Source organism: Centroberyx affinis, unplaced genomic scaffold (assembly GCF_046629955.1).
Source record: "Centroberyx affinis isolate AG114_WGS23_722 - 3 ecotype Tasmania unplaced genomic scaffold, CSIRO-AGI_Caff_v1 ptg000969l_1, whole genome shotgun sequence".
NCBI classification, from domain to species: Eukaryota; Metazoa; Chordata; class Actinopteri; order Beryciformes; family Berycidae; genus Centroberyx; species Centroberyx affinis.
In genome coordinates, this window is record NW_027279540.1 from 356811 (window position 1) to 378025 (window position 21215).

At 42.9% G+C, this 21215-nt stretch overlaps 1 protein-coding gene across 1 annotated transcript; it reads right to left on the reverse strand.

Moving 5' to 3' along the window:
* Positions 1-14: 14 nt before the first annotated feature.
* mfsd2b (MFSD2 lysolipid transporter B, sphingolipid) lies at positions 15-19117 on the reverse strand. Its single transcript, XM_071522242.1, has 15 exons — positions 19026-19117; positions 18012-18367; positions 13174-13299; positions 12808-12932; positions 9263-9386; positions 7675-7753; positions 7254-7435; positions 5715-5805; positions 4801-4922; positions 4210-4293; positions 3607-3690; positions 3293-3402; positions 1658-1801; positions 1226-1402; positions 15-396 (listed from the first exon to the last, which is right to left on the reverse strand). Exons 2-15 carry the CDS (start codon positions 18348-18350, stop codon positions 348-350), a joined length of 1836 nt encoding a protein of 611 aa, XP_071378343.1. The 5' UTR covers positions 18351-18367; positions 19026-19117; the 3' UTR covers positions 15-347.
* Between the last annotated feature and the right edge of the window lie 2098 nt (positions 19118-21215).

Sequence of the window (21215 nt, forward strand, 5' to 3'; positions counted from 1 at the left end):
CAGTCATTCTACCAACCAACCTCTACAGCTTTTTTTATTTAGTTCATATCATCAACCCCTTGTAATCAGATACCATTAATAAATACCAGCATTGTAGAGCTAAACACAGCAAATAATGATATACATTCATTTATATAAATTAAGTAATCTTATTTCTATATATTTATATATTTAAGAAGACTATACAGTACATGTTCATGTGAAAACAAAGAAACAAACTTAAAATTGTTTACATTAAAACAAAATTTGTTTTGACTATTTCTCAGTGTAATATACACTAATGGAGAACATTCCAGCTGAGCACTGGAATAGGTGGCTTCGTAAAGTCACTCCAGTCGAGGTCCAGGTCACACGTTACTCAAATCCTCCATCGTTCTGGAAGTGATGCCTTGTTTCCTGTGGGAGAGATCAATATTAATAATACACTACATCAATAGTATATTAAACCTGTGGCAAGTTTACCAGTAAGCACAATCTTATATAACGAGCCCTTTGGCTATTTAGGGTGAGCACCTATGTAGAAACCAAGCATGGAAGTCATTGGAATTATGAATTATTATACTCATTTATCGTACGCTGACATTGCATCTAAACTCGGGCGTACACTATAATAAACAATATCTCACACAGTAATTTCTGATCTCAACATCAGCAGGCTTGAACCAGCTCACCCCAAAGTTCAGACACTGAATGTACGATAAGTAACTGCCACATTTCTCAAAATATTCTAAAGATTTATCTTTAAGTGGTAATCCTGGAGAGCCTGTTTTTCTGTAATTATTATTTTGGCGAGGTCTTTGGTACTAAACTGTCATTGCTGTGGTGTTTCTGCACTGCACTTCCCAGAGATCACTTTGCATCAAAACAGTGTGTCCAGAAATGTGACGTCTTTTTCCTTGGATTTTCTGTTGATGCAGTTTGAGTTTCTGTAGGTGGCGCTCTTTTCTTTGCCTGTTCAGCCATGGCAGCTATCGCTGCTCATGCTACCTACCCAGTTCTTCTATTTCTCTCAAACAAACCACTGTTGCTGCTGCCAGTAGCATAAAACACATCATGTGCACCAGAGGAATGTGTTTAAATCAGCAAATGTAAAAGCTGTCATGAACTAGCTATAGGCTGAATCACTATTGTGTTATATCAATCATAGAGAGAAGCAAAACAGACGTTAATTTATATGAAAATGTCACGGATTATTACTTTTTTGGAAGTTATGACAGCCACTCACCGTAGCTCCTCCAGGCACAGTCTATTCCTGAGCCGTATGTCTTCGCTGATGGGATAGAGGAGGAGGATCATTAACCCTGTGACGATGAAGGCCACTGGTGCAGCGCCGATCAGCAGCTTCAGAGTGTAGGCTACGGGAGCTGGCTGTTTGCAGGCGCCTGTGTCATACCCTGCAAATCTACACAGACACACACACACACACAAACACACAGACACACCGTTTACACTCAGGTTACAGGAAATCAACACGGCATTACAAAACTTGCATGTTGCAAATGAGGATACTTGACACCATTAACATGATGTATTATTCATTAGGTCTGGGGGTAATGCATTGTTGCAAGGCATCGCGACACACGCTAATGAGTGCATGTACAGAACATCACAGAGTGTGTGAATAAAGAGTGTGTGTGTGATGGAGCTGCAGACTTACTCCAGGCAGAGGGTGGACACTCCCAGGGAGATGCCAGCAGCGAACTTGGTGAAGAACACATAGAAGGAGTAGAAGATGGCTTCATGGCCTTTAGAGTAGGGGTTGGCCAGCCTGAAGTCATCCACCACATCTGGCAGCATGGACCTGGATTGCACACACACAGAATGAGAGAGAATACACTGAATGATGGAGCTTCCAGACGGTAATCTTTGGTATTTAAGTTTGTTTTTTTAGGGGTTTTGTGTATGTGTGTGTGTGCTTAATGATCAGCGTCACTCTATGGTTTGGTGAGGGTAAGCTGATGTGCGCCTAAGACCTCCCTCACGCTCTCACTTTAATCATCTTACACAACCAGTCAAGATGGCACCGGCTGATGATGTGAGGTCTACTTATAGCGCTTTGATAAAACAGCGGGCTGAAATTACAGAACTAATAACATGATTAGATGATGAGCAGCAGGCAGCACCACCAGGATAAACAATCAGCCCTTCCAAAATAAACATGCCCCCTTGGCAGACCCCTGTAATTTGGGTTTGAGGGAGGGGACAGGAGAGGAGTAACGGGGGAGTCGGCCATGGAAACGACGGAATAACAGAAGCAGAGCAGAAAGAGGATGAGACCGCTTTCCCCCCCGGTGTTGTAATAGCTCTATGATTGTACAGGGGGTTTATAGTAGAAGACATCTCTCATTCATAAAAATGACATCACGACCATGACCGTAACGTGACCCGGGTGAGTAGACGGGTGTAATGGCAGTGGGCACGGAGCCTGCTGGGCACCAAGTCACCGCTAACAGTATGTTACTGCACTATTGTGGTTTGACTAATGCCATTTTACATCAAATAAAAGGCTACTGATGCGAGCAGCAGAGCCACCGTACCGTATTATAGAAGGACTGCAGTTACATAAACAAAACACTGTACTGACACACAGCCACAGAGCCAAAGTCAAAGTCAAAGGTAGACAACCTACACTCTTACAAAGGATATGTCATTTTTAACACATCTGTGTGTCTTCTTTGGGACAACACACACTTTTGTTACTTTTCAGAACGAGATATGTTAATAACAACACAGGTTGTGTTAAAATGTATTGTCATTATGTTGTGTTAAAAAGTAACACAAGTGTGTGTTGTCCCAAAGAAGACACACAGATGTACCAGAGCAAAACAATAGTTGAACACATTCTGAATATTTGAGCATATACACATATATAAAGATAGATATAGAGTGGATTGTGGTATCATATATATATATATATTTTAATTCATTTTCTCTGCGGGCTTAATCTTTTTCAAAGTCACATAGGCTGGAGCCTATCCCAGCATGCATTGGGCAGAAGGCAAGAGGACACCATGGACAGGTCACCAGTCCATCACACTCACATTCATACTTATGGGAAATTTAGTCTCCAGTCTATCTAGGTTGCATGTCTTGAACATGGACATGAAAAGGAGGAACTCTTGATTCATCTGATCTTGCAGCGGATGTTTCCACTTTTGAGGCTGTTTAGGGGGCTGGCAAGTTAGCAAATATTCAAATATTCAAAGCACATTCATGTATAATTTAGCCGAGCTTTGATACGCTTGAGTGTGGTTTCATCTGATGTACAGAAGTGTTGAGAGCCAGGTCTTACCACGGCAGCAGGAGCGAGGCAGCCACACTGAGCCCGGAAGAGACAGCCACAACGTAGGCCACCACCACATTAGGGATGAACACCAGCATCACTGTGAACGGCATGATCCACTGGAAAGATAGATAGATAGGGAGGCAGAAAGATGAATATGCACATTCATTCCAAATACAGCCTGAAATACTTAATTTTTCTTTTTGCCATACTTCCAAGCTTGTCCACAAGATGGCACAATCATCAGTGGTTAATCATCAATGCAAACAGCTGCTCTGGTCGCACCTTGAACAAAACAAAAAATACAAAAACAGTATACTCACTGTGATGCCACAAAACGCTGCTGTCTTCTTCCCAAACCTCTCTAGAAACCACTGCCACAGTGGGATGCTTATCACTGCAGAAACCTGGGTAAACATACAAAACCAGATAGTGTGTGATTCATGTGCGATGTGAATTGCTGCATGACTGTGATTCAGTTCAGTGAGTAAGTTCAATAAAATGCATTAATAATGGGGAAGATGGCTCAAAGCTAACAGCTGACAGTGATGAGTATCACTGTCTATGTGTGTGTCAATGTGCAGTGACCTAATGGATGTGTGACAAGATATCATCCACATAAAAAACACTGATTCATTTCATTACATTATGTCATTCATACGATTCATCCAAAACAGTTGTTGGGGTGCAAGTGTATTACTAAAAACTTTACCTGAAAAATTCAATGTTGACAAAGAAAAGTTATATGAAGGATGAAGGCAGGAATGGCAACACTATGACGTTCTTTTTTCAAACTTCTTTTTAAAAATCATACCACTATAGCTTTATATTTTATAGAAAATGTATATGCTACACATTTTATGTCCCATAGAGACACGTTTGGGTGGTTGTAAGGTGAATCGGTCAGTGATGAAAGCAATACTCACCAGGATGGTCAGCACAATATTCTGGAAGTGATCCCTCAGGTCCACGGCATAGGTGCAGAAGAGGACAAAGTTGCTCTGTACCAGCTGGAAATCAGAGATCAAACATTATTTGGATATTCAGAAGCGCCTTGTCTACTCAGCACTGTCACTGTTTTGCAGCTCGCTGTGCTGAGTGCCAAATGAAGTGACTGGAGAAGCTGCTGACGGTGTTTTGCAGTGATTTATTCCCACTCTGGGCTTGCATGGATGACAACTGACACCTCCTCAGAGATGAGAGGGTGAAAATGTACAGAAATAGATGCAAAGTAAGTTTGGATGTCTAAACTCAAGGTGTCAAAACTGAAGCATAGGCCTACAAGTCTCATCATGATGCAAACAGCATGATAACATGCTGTGCTAATATCACGCTCAACGCTAAGACTTGAAACACGCTTTAAACCATAAGCTTTCAGTAAGTGCTCTTCTACATTGATCAAATCAACATTGAGCGCCAGCGATTCCTCCGCACTTCAGATCCTGGACAGGCTCCATTTACTGTAATGCTGTGAGTGTCATGTCTGAGAAGTGCTTTATAAATAAAGTTGCGTTTACCTGAATGGCGACAGTGATGAAGAGGAATGCAGCGGTTAGAGTGAGGTACGGCCCGTGTCTCATCACCAGGATGAAGCCCTGGTGGAATGGGATCTGCTTTTCTGTCTTCGGGGTGTATGGATCTGAAACGGTTACATGTGGCATAAGAATACAACTATGCAGCGTATCAAATAACACGCAGTAAGAGAAAGGCTATAGATTCCTCTTACTAAGGAGAGGATTTGCTCACTGGCAATCCTAGAACGGCCCCTGCATTGCAGTGGACGCTCTGTTTGTCCCATTGACTATTGTCATTTACAGTGTAATAAAGAACAGAGAGAGGGAGAACCAACATTGACAGATCCACCAGCAGCAGTTCAATGACACTCTCACTGTGAGAGTACTAGAGATACAGAGATACACTGTCACCCTCTTTAATCATCTCAGCCTTAGCTAAGTATAGGGCAGGATAGAATAGAATAGAATAGAATAGAATAGAATAGAATAGAATAGAATAGAATAGAATTGCCATGGAATATGAAAGTTGTTGATTTAGCTTACATTCTGGCCTCAAAATATTTTTTGAGTGCCAAGTGAATGTGAATCTATACACACAAATACATTTTGCCTAATTCTTGTATATTTTGAAACACATCCCTAAACATATTCTGAAGTATGCGTGATTTTTTTTTTTTCTATATGGGCTATTACACTCACGTATGTTTGTGTTTGTGTTTAGGGTAGAGACGTCACGCATTCCTCCACAACCGGAATGTGAATTATATACTGTAGACCCAAAATGGGAAATGGGACACATGTATAGAGGATTTTCTTTAAGATAGCCAGTGAGGCAACTGAGAAAAAGTTAGTGCATGCACGCACAAATGTCCACACACGCAAAACAAAAATACACATGCACACACACAAAGTCTCACCATCTCTCTCTTTGACTCCCAGGAACATCACCACGGTGCAGATGAGGAACACTCCTCCTATAACGCCAGCAGCTATCATATACACTTCCTTCTGCAGAGGGAGAAAAAGAACAAATATATAGTCTACATCAATCCATCTCTTCTTCTCTGCTTACACAGGCGGCACATCCCCTTCTATTCTGAGCCCTTCCTTAATCTTTAATTCATAATGTTCTCAATTGCTTCAAAAATTGAAGCGTTTCATTACAAAATGCTATATATCCATTTTGGAAACAAATTGCCAGAGAAGGTGTCCGTTTTTATGAATAATCTCATTTTGAAACAAAACTCTTCAGTTCTTCCCAATTAAAATTGCCTTCTGATGTGACATCCACCAGTGCATGTTGTTTTGTTTGACTTTCTGTGTTGTTTTCCACAATTCAGACATAAGCTGCACACTCCGTCATGCACATTTCACTGTACAAATAAAAGCATAAACAGGAAGAAACCTCAAGTTGATCTGTATCCCAAAATACAGCCTTAAAGGTTTAATGCCGTACCCCAACAGGAACTGCTCTGCCTTAAACAACTTGAGCTTGTTTGCTATTTTTCCATGCGGCTCAGCCCAGCGGTTCATTATTATTTATTCACATCAAACGCTGCCTGTTTCCGAGGGCTGGCTGAGTTTGCCCAGACGGTGTGCCACCCTCACCAGCGACCACGGAGGAATTTAGCGGGTGGCTACAGAGGGTTTGGCGCGGTGAGCCGGTTGCCCCGATAGGGTTCACCCAAAATCCATTGGAAAAGAACCATTTGAACCCTGAATAGCTGCGGTGCGACCAAATCCAACACAGGACAGTTTGGGCTCTGGCTTGTTTCATCTTCACAAAAAGTCCCATGATGGATTCACAGTGGGGTTTAACAGTGGGCTTGTCTCAATCCTGGTTATTCACAGCTCTGCAAACTGCAGTGTGGATATGAATGTGTCCTATCATGTTGTGTTTCCTTAACGCCCAAGTTTAACTCCGGCTGTAGACGCCTTGAAGTGAAAGACGAATATTTCCAACATATTGAATTTGGAGTGTGGGTCTGCCTTCAAGTGTTCTGGGCGAGATATGAATAGGCTTAATGACATACAGATTGCAGAGACCCCTCGACGCGGGGCGAGGGTTTTGAAGGGTCTGATGTGAGGGAGGAACCCCCTTTGTGGTCAGAGGAAGAGGGAGCTGGCTCAGGATGTTGGGTTCAGATATCAAACAGACGCCTTTCCCTTCAATCCCTTCAATGGGTTATAGAAAACGTGAAGCCATTTTGATGCTGGGACCTCTAGACAGTCTGCAAACAAGAACTCAACGTCGCACAATCCTCCATTTCATTCGACATTGCTTTTATTTTTTACCTCGGATGTTTAGCGAAAGCAAACAAAGAGAACCGCCTTGAGAAAACACCGCAGCTCCGAAGTTAAGTGAGAATAGCTGATGCCAGGTGAAGTTATTTTCAAACTAACTCCGTGGCCTAGTTTGCCGGCACCTGGGCTCAGGTTGGCACGGTGACACTTACGGCATGTGACAGGAAGTCCTGGGAGTGCACCAGGCTCTTGACGATCTCTGCCCCGCTGCTGTTGCCGAGGTAACCGGCAGACATGTTGTGAGTAGGGCAGTGCTTCAGAGTGTGAGCGCTGGCCACAATCTGGCCCTGGATGGCAGCGCCCACCAGCGTGCCCAGCACCTCCATAGTCATTCCTGGCATCATACAAGCACATGAAAGTATGAAAAGCATGAATAGATATGGCATCTCACTAGTAAAACAAGTAAAACATGACAAAAGGAATAGAGCCCCCACAATTCAAAGGCAATGATACATTTTTAATATGAACAAAAATGCACAACGACAAAAACTACTGAAATAGCAAAGATTTAAATTTCCAGTGTGTCACATTGCAGCCATTTTTTAACTCCTTCATGCATACTAAAAGACCTACGGTAGGCGGTGGCTGAGTCTCGTTCCTTCTGGTCTGTGCTCAGGAACATGGTGAGAGCAGAGTAAGGCACGTGGAAGCACTGCAGCGGAGCAGAGAGACACAGTCAAGGTTTGAGCAACACAAAGAAAAAACAATAAATCTGGCACAGATACCAAAGGAGCCGAGCAGTCACAAGAACTGTCATAAGATAGGAAAAGGACAAGAATTGAGTGTTTTACTTTCCTATGTTGAATTATAATGATCATTTGAGTGACCAAAAGAGCCATTATTCAGTCTAAGGGCTGCAACGGTGAAGTGAACACAGTTTGATAATTGACTTTTAAGCAGATCATCAGTGATCTGTAATGAACTACATTTTGTGTTCCTGGACCCAGTTCCTTCAGATGCCCTTTATCCGGTGGTTCCAGTGAAAATGCAGATACATACAGTATATTGTATGTATATATATCAATAGCAATCACTGCAGTTTCCATGTTGACAAACCTCAGCCTTCTGTTTTCCCCTGCCTCACCACCTCTCCCAGAGAATAGGCGAGTAAACCCAGCTTTCCTTCACTTTGTAATTTACACAAGAGCTCAGTCAGCATTGTGGCCACCCGAGCGTCCATAGCCGCGACGAAAATAAATGCGGCCGTGAAAGACTCCCAGCCTTTTTCTTCAGGCACTGGTGCTGCGCAGCATGTCATTTGTGGGGCCTTGCTGGAAACGACCATTTATAGAATTGAAACTGCCCAGCGGGGCTTAACTGTCCAATAGGGATGGACATGAGAACTAATCAGTTTAATGGAAACCCATGACCAGTTGATTATATGAACGGGTGAGATATCACTGTATTTTCGCCTCTGTTTACAGACGGCAACCCTCAGAGCGATAACAGCTGTCCGTTCCCAGCTCGCTTCACACACACATATCAAGAGACAATGAAGGGAGGCTAAAAGCGGTAACCAGCATTTACCCAGCTAGAGACTCCTGGCAGGACTGACCATATACTTATCAAGTAGTTAGAATGACATGCCATTACAGCTCACCGCATTGTGGGTACGGCGGTCTACACGCTCTGTAGCACATGTTATATGGGTTATCCCCAGAGCAGAGCAGAGAGCGAGAGATGAATGGTCTAGACTGTAGTAACAAAAGGAAACCTAAATAAATACTGCACTTCCCCTTTGAGGTAAGGTGTCTAAGAGCTTTGGACTCTAATCTCCTGCACATCTTACAAATCAAAGAGTAAATCCTATCAGGAGCTGTTGGAGGCACTTTTTCAGTTGCTTATTAAGAAACAACAACAAAAACAGATCTGGCAGGAGATGAATGGGAATGGCAGCAGTACCGCTTTAAACTTTGATATTCAGAATGTTTGCTGCATTTTTGCCAATGTGTAATGTAATGTTTTTGTCTTTATGCTTATTTGTAGACTTTGAACTACATCAATCGTAGCTTTAGTCCCTGGCTGCCCACTTGTCCCTCTTGTACTGAATGTGAGGTCCTGCCCAATTATCTGTGAGAAGCATGTGTACACCAATTCAAATTGAATAAACAGCTCATGTACTTGGCGCATGAAGGGGATTCTGATTGCCATTCATACTTACAGTGATAAGGGTTTGGTAGAGGCAGTAGAAGCCTAGGTACCAGATGAACTTGCCGTTGGCGAAGGGAGGAACGAACCAGAGGTAGAAGTACGAGACCACCACAAACGGAGTGCAACCCACCATCCTGCAGAACACAAACACATTTTGGGTTAGACTTACGGCCTAAATATGGGATTTAATAGACACACAAAAGGGTTTAACACACAAATATTTTGATTTGTAAAAATAAAAAGACCTGAAAATTATACTCAGTGTTTCCAAAATATAGATTCTGTCTACAGAGGAATTTCTAGTAAAGGTCTTATAACAGTAACTAGTTTTCAAAAAGTTAGGACTTATTTGAAAACTGAGATACCTTTGTTTTGAAAAAAAAAAAACATTTTCTATGATACTAAGCTATCTCGCATGTTTCAAAGAGAGAAACAGCCGTCGCCAGCCGCCACCATTTACAGAGAAGGGGTGACAGCAGTTGTGTTATGTAATTTTCATAACAGTGTTAAAATCGGGTCATATTTCTGGCAGATTACTGTGAGGCTTAGCAGACTAGTGAATGATTATGTGCTTGTGAGTATGACAGGAATCTGTCCTGGCTTGTGTGGAGGGACAGGAGACCAGGGAAATACCACAATATTTCAAACCCACATAGCCAGGCACTTAAAGATGTAGCCGCACATATGCACTCAAACACACACATACACACACACACAAACACAAACACAAACACACACACACAGATGCAAACCAAGCAAACGTGGAGCAGAGGGATTCTGCTGTGTTGTGCTGTTTTCGGGACTTGGAGTGATATGTTGGTCATGTATAATTCATAAGAAAACAACTGCTACATATCATTATGGTCAAAGGGAACAGCTGTGCATTTCAAAATACAGAGAAAAAGGGAGGGAAGTGGATTATCCACAATATGACTCCTCTGTAAACACCGCTACATTATCCACCCTCTTCATTTCCTTTAAAGACCAAATCATGTCATTTGTCATGTGAGTAATCTGAATTTCACGGAAGGAAAATCGTATCACATTCTTATGACTTATTTGGTCGAAGAAGAGGAAGAAGAGTTGCACAGTCATTGTAACACCAACGCAATCCACAGGTAATAAAGGGACTGATGGAATTCAGGTGACTGTGTCAAAATTTGACTTCGCCCCTCTCACATGCTTGGGCTCTTAGGTGTTTGACCGCACCCACTTCAATAACAAGGGCTCTGACCCCTGGCCTGCTCCACACCAGGATTCAGTGTAAGAGAAAGAGACCGTGACACAGACAAGAAAGGGAGGAATGAGTATAAACAGAGAGAGAAACAGAGAGAAAGAGGGAGAAAGAGGTAGAGAGAGAGAGGCAGGGAACGGTCATTTCTAGCATGGTCCAGCCCACCCACAGAGGCCGGCCTCGCCCCCTCACTCTCCTCCTGATTGTTTGCTCAAACAAAAGGGGCTGACAACGCTGGTGCTGCAGTATTGAGTGGTTGGTCATGGGAGCGATGAAAGGCCCCCGGGCCGGTGAATGGGACAGTTAGAATGTTCTGCAAGATGGTTGTGTGCAGAGAGGCAACAAAGGCAGAGTATATCAGCGCGCGTGCTCAAACACTCGCATACTCACACACGTACACACACGCACGCACACGCACACGCACACACACACCTGACCCAATAATTTCCACAACCCTAATTAACGGAGAGCAGGTTGATAAGAGGATGGCACATAGAATTCTCTCCTCCCTGACTTGTCCAGGACACTTACAGCATGTTAATTGGATGGCAGACAATGGAGCGGAGGGGATTTGGCAAAGTTCTTGTAGGTGAGAGTGTGTTTTCACAGCTCCTCTCTCTGTTGATATGGTGGGTTCAGTGCTCTAGTGGTAGTTGAGGTGGGTATATACACTATTTTATCCAGAAAAACAGGTGGGTATCATCTAAATACCTACATATAGCCTCAACTGTATTACTAGGTAAACTATCTCCAACAGCGACAGTCTTGTAGGAGACGAGACTGTTTTCTCAAGGTTCCTCTTGCCATTGGTATGGTGGGTCTCTATAATTACAACATAATGAACAGAGCAGCACCCAAGGGGGTGTTTTGGGCCGAATGACTCCATCCTAAACAACTCAGGACAGAGATACTGATCACTTTATGTCTGGCTGCTGATGTCACAGCCAGGGGGAATAAGCGCTTCCTGCCCGGATGGGCAAAGGGGGCTTTCCAAAGGGGTGAAATTGAGGAAGTGTCTTGCATTCTCATCACACACAAACAGGCACACATACAGATGCATAAACACACCAAACACACACACACACACACACACACAGCTTCCCAGTGGTAATCAAAGCTGATTTACCAGCAGCATCTGTCTGCTACTGAGCATGGCTGGCTGGCCACAGTGGACTTGGTCCCCCTCCAGCACTGTCAGCTTGTGTGTAATCTATGGCTTATAATGCACTAGGCACTCACACATCAGGCCCTCCGCTAGGTACTCACTGTGTAATTACAGTAAGTGAATGGTGTCACGCCAATGTGTTCAGGACACGTTTATCTTGAAAACACACACACACACACACACACACACACACACACACACACACACACACACACACACACACACACATAGATACACTCACACACACACACATGACCGCTTGAGCCATCTGGAAATGGTGATTAATGGAATTGTGGTAATACCTTCATGTAATGCAGTATCATAGAGAGCTGTTTAATCACAACGTAACCTCACATTTACACCCATCCAGTGAATCATAAATCCATCAAACCAATCATATCTACACACTCAGATGGCAATGTCAGTCATTCTGCTTGATGAAAAGGAATCTATAATAGATTTCACACAAAAGCTAGCAATTGCATTATGTGTATATATATTAGAAAAATGTTCAAAACAGATTTATTTTTCTCATTTACAAAGATTTGGAACATAATCACAGAACTATCTTGAACTATGTTGTAAAAAAAAAAAACGTATTCATAGGCAAATTTATTCTCCATTCTTGCATTTCTGTGCAATGAACTGTTTACCTAATAGGCAGTGACACACTGAGCAACATTTTGCACAACAAAAAGCTGGGCAATGTCCCAATGTGAAATGAAGTGTGACATAAATTTAATAAAATGTCACTGGGCAACATGCTGGTACGTTAATTACCTCCCTCTCTATTGTTGTCTGGCAGCAAAAGGCAAAAGTAGCCCACGCCTTTAAAACATATGCATAGCACATCAAAGGGAGTGTCAGGAACTGTACAATTAAAGGATAATTATTGGTTTTTGACTGCAATAATCAGGTGATTATTTGGCTTGAGAACCAAATGAAACTGGAACAGCATCCCATTTTCATTGGGTCTTTAAATCACCTGTGAGCCAAAGAAACATTTGAATGTCACTTACAGGAATACAGGAATGTAGAAGTATGGGAACACAGGAATAGGAATGTAGAAGTACAGGAAGACAGGAAGAGGAAGTAGCAGTGATATTGAAACACAGTCATTTATTTTTATAATGTGAGCAGTTTCTGTAGAGCTCACCAGGGCATGAGTCTGCCGATCTTGGTCCATCTGCTCTTGGTGATGAAGAAGCCGACGATAGGGTCAGTAACTGCACCCCAGGCCTTACCAATGAACAGCACCATGGAGGCCTGGAAGGGGTTGATCTACAGAGCGGAGGAGGGACAGACTGGGGTTAAAAACAAGCGAACACAGGTGAGCGTACACATACTTAACACACACAAGCATCTCATACATGCACAGTACTCACATACACATACATACACATGCATGCGAACATATACATGTTGATAGGTCAAAGAACAGGGAGGCACACACAGAGACACACACACACACACGCTCACACTCTCTCTCATTCTCTCTCCATCATTCCCTCAAACACGTTACCTGGGCGACATCGAGCAGGTAGATTTGTAGGAAGAAGGCCGTGGCACTGGCAGCCACCTCCTTGGGCGCTCCGCCGATGGCAAAACACAGCTTACTGCATACTGACAACTTCTGGTTCAAGTCAGTCTGTGAAGGCAGAGGCGACAAGGGAGAGAGAGAAAGAAGACTAGAATTAAGACGTGATTCACCTGTGACTCAGTCTGCTGATGAGCAAATGAACGATTCTTGACTGCAAGGGCTCAAACAAAGAGTCTCATCCTAAAGTGAGATAAAATGATTGCTGACATGAAGCACATAACTGGTTACTGTTAACGTCGTAAGGCCTTTGCTTACAAAATGGAAATGCTTTTGAGGTCAGAATCGACTGTGTTTTTGAAATATTGACTGATGAATTTCAGGTAGCAAAATATTTCCAATATATATGGCCAGAGCAAAAATATGCCACATATCTATGGCTGTAACTGAACACTTAAGACTCAGGACAATGGATTTGATGCAAAAAGATCTTTATATTTTAAGGTCATAATGAGCTACACCTTTTGTTTATAGCCTCATCAGACTCACTGAGGGTAATTTTGGAATTGAGGCATTGAGGAAATCAGGAGTATCAAGGAAACCTCATGTCACCTCATTAGCCATAGGCATACATCATTCAATCAACTATTAAAGTTTCCAAAATATGATTGGCAACAAACTGCATACACACTATCACATAACACGTATACCAATAGATCCCATGGATATATGATATTGATGAATGGATAATGAATAATGATGGAATGAAACCCTTTAAATCCAGTCTCATGCTTAACTTCTTTCAACTCACTTGTCTTCCTCACTTTAATTTATCACAGTAAAAAGATTTGATTTCTACAGAGGTAGAGATTGAATACCTTTCTCAGAAAAGGGCACGCTATTTTAGCCATAGACTGACCAAATTCTTGCCTAATCTAAACACCTCATCCCAACCACATAAACTTGAAATAAGGTGTGTCTCTCTGGAAAGAAATAAGCCATGAGAAAAGAATGATGATTCAAAGATAATGGTGACTCCCATGATGTCATTCACAGTCTGAAACGTTTGGAACTTGATTCCAGGTATTCCAAAAATAAAACGGTCCTTTGTGCATGTTGATGTCACAGTGGCTGATTCACTGATATAGAAACTGAAAAAAAAACTGAATCTGAGTCACACTACGTTTGCTATGCAGTATGCGGAACATACACAGTGATACATCTGTTTTTGCAAGAATTCCATTTCCTCCCAACTTTCTCCCTTACACACACACACACACACACACACACACACACATACACACAAACAAACTCCTTCCCCACCACAACCCTACGCTCCCTACATATAAATCATCAATCTCCCCATATCCTCTGCTCTTGAACTGACAGTACTCTGGTGAATTTCTCTGTGGTGTGGGCCAAGAAAGATTTTCGTATTAAAAATGTGTGTGTATGTGTGTGTGTGTGTGTCAGTGTGGATGTGTGAGACAGAGGATCAGAAGGAGACCCCCTGCCGGCTGTTTGCATTGTGGTCTATCTGTGCAGACAGTGGGGCACACTGAGGAGCCTGCTAAACCCATCAGGCACGTGACTCTGTGTGTATGTGTGTGTGTGTGTGTCTGTGTCTGTGTATGTGTGTGTGTGTGTGTATGTCTGTCTGTTTTCTGTGTAGTGAGAGGAGCAGGCTTTCATCTTCACACATGAATAAGGAGATAAACCACAGCCTAGGAAGCCCAATATTTACGACTGTCTCAGGGAAAGTGCACACACACACGCACATACGCACATATTTATATACTGTATATATATATATCAACCTATGCCTGTCTCCATCTTCAGCTCCTCATACACTCCCTGCAACCTTTGTTGTTTGCATAGAGGCCAACAGACAGTCAGTCACACGCACACACACACACACACGCAAAAAGTGTCACTCCACATCCAGTCACTCAGGCTTGGCCCACAGCGAGTCCCCTCAGGAGTTTATGAAAGAAGGAAATCACCAAAGGAACCACAGCACCGACCGGCACACTGTTATTATCCGGCTTACTTTTTCTCTTCCTCCTTTTTTCGCCCCATCAAAACATCGATGGGTTCGAGAATGACAATTACCAGGAGGGAGCTGTGTAATTATTCAAACGCGAGACAAGCGGGTCAGAGGTAAGTAAAGGCTGCGCGGCGGTTCCGACTTCAAAACTCTCTCTTCTTCCACTCTCACTGCAATTATCCCTAATTGGAGAGAAAATCAAAGTCTTTGGTGTCTAGAGAATGCTGCTTAACTGATGATGTGCAAAAATACTCTGTGCACCCAGCAGATCTCTCTCTCTTTTTCTCTCTCTCTCTCTCTTTCTCTAAACACTTATTCTTTCCTTCCAAACTCTTATTCTCAATCTTTCATTACGGAGTTGTTATCATCAAAGACATAAACAGGATATCCCTTCTACCGTTGTCTGGACACATTAGCTGGGCAAACACAAACACACACACACACACACACACCAGCTCAATGCAAAGTTCAATCCGTCAGCAAGCAAGGAACAAGGACAGATGAGACTAATCTCTAAAGTTAATGAATCCTTAGCTGTTGGGCAAAAAATAATTACAAAAATATCTGACTACATAGCAAGTAATTTAAATCAGGATTGAGGACGATATGTGATGCAAAGAAAGGAGGAGCGCCAAAAAAAAAGCTCTTTAGCCAGTTGAGCTGTGTTCTCTGAATGAAAGGAGATGTGTATGCTGAATGTACGCATGCAGAAAGTAAAGCTGGTCAAAATGAAGGCATAAAGCAGTTTAAAGGTTTATTCTGTGTAGGATTTTCTGCAATGTTTGGTATCAGGGTCATAAAACTAGTTCTGGTTTCATCAGATTATTCAGATTCCTCAGATTATGGATTACGAATATGAAAGGAAAAGATGTTTTTGTCACGCTGTTTAAAATGACAGTAATAAACCTCTGTTGTGGTAAACATGAAGTCACATCAACAGTATCCGTGTGTCATGGCATGCGACACTGGCTAGAGAACAAAGCCAAAATCTAGAGGTGTGCTTTGATTTATAGAATTGCTATAGAACGCTATAAGGTTTCTTTCATCTTTCTTTCATAATTCTCCTCATAGTGTTCCTCCTGTCAGTGCAGATGAAGGTAATATAGAAGAAGACACTGAGCACACGTGCAGCCTCAGAGTGACACACTACTTGAGGAACTCGCAGTGGCAGGTGACCCATTATTGGCTGGGAACTAGGTCTGGATCTACCCTTTAGTATGTATAATTCACACAGGGAACAAACTCTCCCATCTATTATGTCCCACTCAGCCACCCTTATGGGACGTGTCTTACACACAAGACTTGAGAAGATGCTGACAGCCCTTCTTCTGTAACACATCTCAACGTTGTAGTTTGTCAGAGTAAAAATGCTGTAGGAATGTTGTGTGCCTACTTATTCATCATTGCTGTAATACATAAAGCAGTAATACAAGTAATATTGCATAATACCATCAACTAGGGATGTTCAATTTTTAAACAGCACTTATTCAAAAGAGAAGATTCTTGTATTTTTGATAAATGTTTTTATCTTCTTCAGGAAATATTTCTGTCATTGTCAAGTGTCTGTCAAGTGTCACATCTCAAGTCTCATCCTGCTGAAGTCCATAGAGGCATAAGTAAAACAAAACACACAACACATTGGCATAGAGGTTTGGCACAGATGAGCCAGTTGCAGAACAGGTTAGATGCTGTGGTGTCAGATGCATTTTTATATTATGTGTCATGCATGGTTGTTGATGTTTTTTGAAAGCAAATTCCCCCGAGGGGCAATAACGGTTTCATTCATTCATTCATTCATTCATTCATTCATTCATTCATTCATTCTTGGGCACCTTAACATGACACAGCAAAATACAAAATACAATGAGTGACTTAAAGGAATGCCATTACATAACATTTTCCATTTATCATGAAACAATATTGGATGTATGTATATACATTAGCTATCTTGATAAAGGGACAATTCGCCATGTTGGCTCTCCATCCTTCATTTTCCTTGCCTTAGCTGCCTGGGGGCCATGTGCTCTGGAACAGCATCAATAAGTAAGCATTCAATTTATTCCTCTGAGCACACGGCTTTACATACTTCCACAGGCACGACACACACATGCACAGACGCACGCATACACACACACACACACACACACACACACACACATAAACAGCTCACTTGCTTTCACAGACTTATCTCCTGCCTGCACTCAAATGGCAATAATCCCATGCAGTTCTAACGTAAACCTAAAAGAACTTAAGGAGTCATCCCCTACTGTATCCACTGTCCTGGCTCCAACAATGCCTATGATTAGAAATGTCCTCACCACCAAAGCCCACTGATATCATCGGGATCAGACAAAGATAACAATCCTCCCGTTTCATCAAGCAGGTCATCCCATCAATGGGAAAAACCTCCCTCAAATGAAAACAATCCACTTCCAGGCATTGAATCGCATTTCTGTGGGCTCACAGCTCACAAGGAAACAATGAAGCTGATTAATCACAGTCAGATAAGCGTCACTTTCCCCCCTTTTTTTCTCCATCCAATCTTGTCAAGAGCCGTTCCCAGATTAATTCATACACAGCCAAACTAGTCCACACTAATCATCACAAAAGCCTGGCTGCACTTTACGTTCAGCTTACATGTGTCTTACTGTACATCCGGGGTCCAAACAAGGGACTCAGCCATGTGATTAAAAACAATGCTATTCACACATATGATGACAACATAACAGCATGCAGTACAGTACAAAAGAAGCACTGAAAACGTGTGAATCCTTACCTGGTGGGGGGTTTTGGTGAAGAGCGGGTCGGGGGGCTTGATGAGCTTCCCCGCCTGGCCCTGCGCTCCCCTCTCTCCCTTGGTCATGGCTGAGAGACTGTGTGTGAGTCTGCCGCCGTATTTCTGCGACTGCGTGTGTGTGTGAGCGTTAAAGTGAGTGTGACTGTGACTCCGTGTGTGAGAAAGAGTGCGAGTGGCCTGCCTCTGGGTGGTGTGTGTCGGCGGGTGAAACTGGATGTGGCTCTGACTCCGGGTGTGTGTGTGCGTGTGAGTGACGGGTCCAGAGGCTGGGAGCTCCTCCTGCTCCTCTGTGACAACTCTGCTGCTTTCTGCTGCCATTCACATGCTGTGCTGGTCTGGAATGAGGCCAGGAGGGAAGGGCAAAGTCAGACAGGCGGTGCCACACACACACATATACATACACATATAGGCAGCATGCACACACACACAAACACAAACACATACACTGCCACATATATGTACAAGCACATGAATGCAGGCGCACACAAATGCTACAACACACACACACACAAACACACATATGGGAACATATATGAACACAGACAAACACCCACTCTCTCTTTCTCTAACATAAACACATGGCCCTGTGCACAAAAACACACACATAAATGGACCAATGCAGAAGTGCACACAGACAGATAAACATGCACACACACACACACACACACACACACACACACGAACACAAGCACATAACCTTAGGCAACCTATCAATTACATTCTAGTAAATATCTTTAAATATCCTTAAATGTTATTTTACTGCAACTCTCCTCATTACTTTAATCCATATTAAGCTTTTTACAGTAATCCTGTGCCTTCCAGGTGATTCTGGAAGATAGGAGTCCAGATGTGACGGTGTCCCGTCTAGGAATATGTTGTCTTGCCTCAGCGTACTATTACTGCAAGTGCTTCCATCAACAAACACTCTGCACATCTGATGTAAATCTTCAAGCACAAAAAAATGAATATGAGAAAACACAAATTCTGTCTTACCCCGTGCGGATGGAAAAGCAGCTGGTGCTGTCAGCGCAGCAGCCAGTTAGTCAGTCAGTCAGTTAGTAGTTCTTCAGCGCGGTGATGTGCCAGTCAGACGGGCAGGATGAGAAGGAGACTGCGGAGGACGGAGCCGGTCTGGTCCGTGCGTCTCCACTCCGCTGGTTCAGGCTGCAGCGACGGAACTGCGCCCTTCAGCGGCCGCGGCGGCGCATGACACAGCGGATTAGTAGCCTACATGCATTTATGCATGTGCATCTGTGCTGTGTGGCCTCCGAGATAAGATGACAGGCGATGCTTTGACATCAAACTGCAGCTTATTGTGTTTTTTTGGGAGGAGCGCAGTTCATGAATTGCATAAACTAACGAAAAATCACTGTAATGTTCCTAGAATTTTCCCACAGAGGCTTATAGTGTGTCTGGTATTCTCAGTAGTGAGATAGTGACCTAATCGTACTTGATGCTATTTTTTATCTCCTGTGGTGTCACTATAATATTCCTATGATATTTATATAATATTCTACATTTGATGTGATCCTGCTAAAAAAAAAAGGATAGCATAATTATTTTCGTGCGTGCAAAGAGCAAACCCCGACCTTGGACTAATTTTGTTTTTTGCTGGCACATCCATGTGAACACCCTGCATGCGTTATGCAAGTGTTAGATCTTTTTTTTTTTTTTTTTTTTTATCTCACACGAATATTGTTTATCACCACATGAATGACAGTTGACATGAACCGGAGGATGTGGTGTGGTACAGGTGGAATGTGTAAAATGCAGTTTGGTTTCTTCTTTGGCTGGCGCGCAGATTTACGGTGAATTAACTGGAACAGGTAGAGGGAAAGATGCCGCCGGTGCGTGACAGCGACTGTTGGACTGCTGCAGCCGCCCTTTGTTCTAACATGGTTCTCAGATGGGTCTCACGCATCAGTGAGTCAGACTCTCATCATCATCATCATCATCATCATCAGCTCTAGACGGGTATACAATACAGCCCTTCCCTTGTGACAAATAATTAGGCTATTATCTTCCTGTCCGTGGCACTCAATAGGTAGTTTATGGTGGTGGCACTGTACTTTATGATATTTTTTAAATCTCATATAATATTATTATAACATTAGGCTATAATATACTGTTAATAATATATAATCTAAAAAAGAAATTCAACTTATGGTGCTTTCAGTGCCTTTCTTTTCCCCACTAAGTACTCTTTACTGTCATGTCTAAGCAGCATCCCATCCATTGCTGGATGCTTATTCCCCGGGGTAAACCTGTCTCCAGAGTATGACAACAAACATGTTGGGGAGACCTGGACTGCTGAACCCAGACCTCTCCATAAATTCCAAGCATTCAAAGCCCTCTACCAAAACCACTTTACTGACAATGAAAAAGGGCACCACCATAGAAAAGTCAAGCATATGATCTGCATTAGAATGGGTATGTTTCAGATAATGCGTGAAGAGGAATGTGCAAAATGAAAGGTTGGCAGGCGCACAGGTAAGAGGGCTGTTCTGAAAGGAAATGTGAGAGTCTAAGGAAAAGTAATTCCATGCATGCTTAGCCTTATTAAATATGTAGCAGAAAGGAAATGTGTCCTCTTTTGCTCTTTAGCCAGACCCCCTCTGGCTGCTAACCAAGTGATGCCAGGAGCCAGCACATCCAGATAAAAGTCCTAAATGTGCAGCGTGGCTCCACAGAAAGGTAATTCTTCAGAGGTTATTATGCTATTGAAGACATCTCTGCTGCTGCAAGAGCTTCTTCCCTCGACCTTGACCAATCCCGAGGCTGTCATCTCTTCCTCTGGAGTCCTGAGCCACGAGCAAATACACACTGTCTCTTGTCCTGCATCCCCTCCCCTCTGTTGCTTTAAATATTGAAGATGGATAATGGTGTTCGCCTTCTTCCCGAGGCCAGGCAGAGAGCTCGGAGAGGGAGAATCACGTGCACACACTCATGCTAAGGCACACGCGTGTCCACACGCACACACACACACACATGCAAGGAGACACACAGACTTATGTGGCCTTATTCAAGTGGAAAAAAGACCTTGCTAAGATAAAACTGAAGTCTTACATGATTAAACTCTGCTTCACCCCACCCGCATAAAATGTCTCCCCCCCCCTTTTTTTTCCCCTTCTTGATTTATTTTGTAGTCAAGGAATCGATTTCTCCTTCCCAGTGACTGAGAGT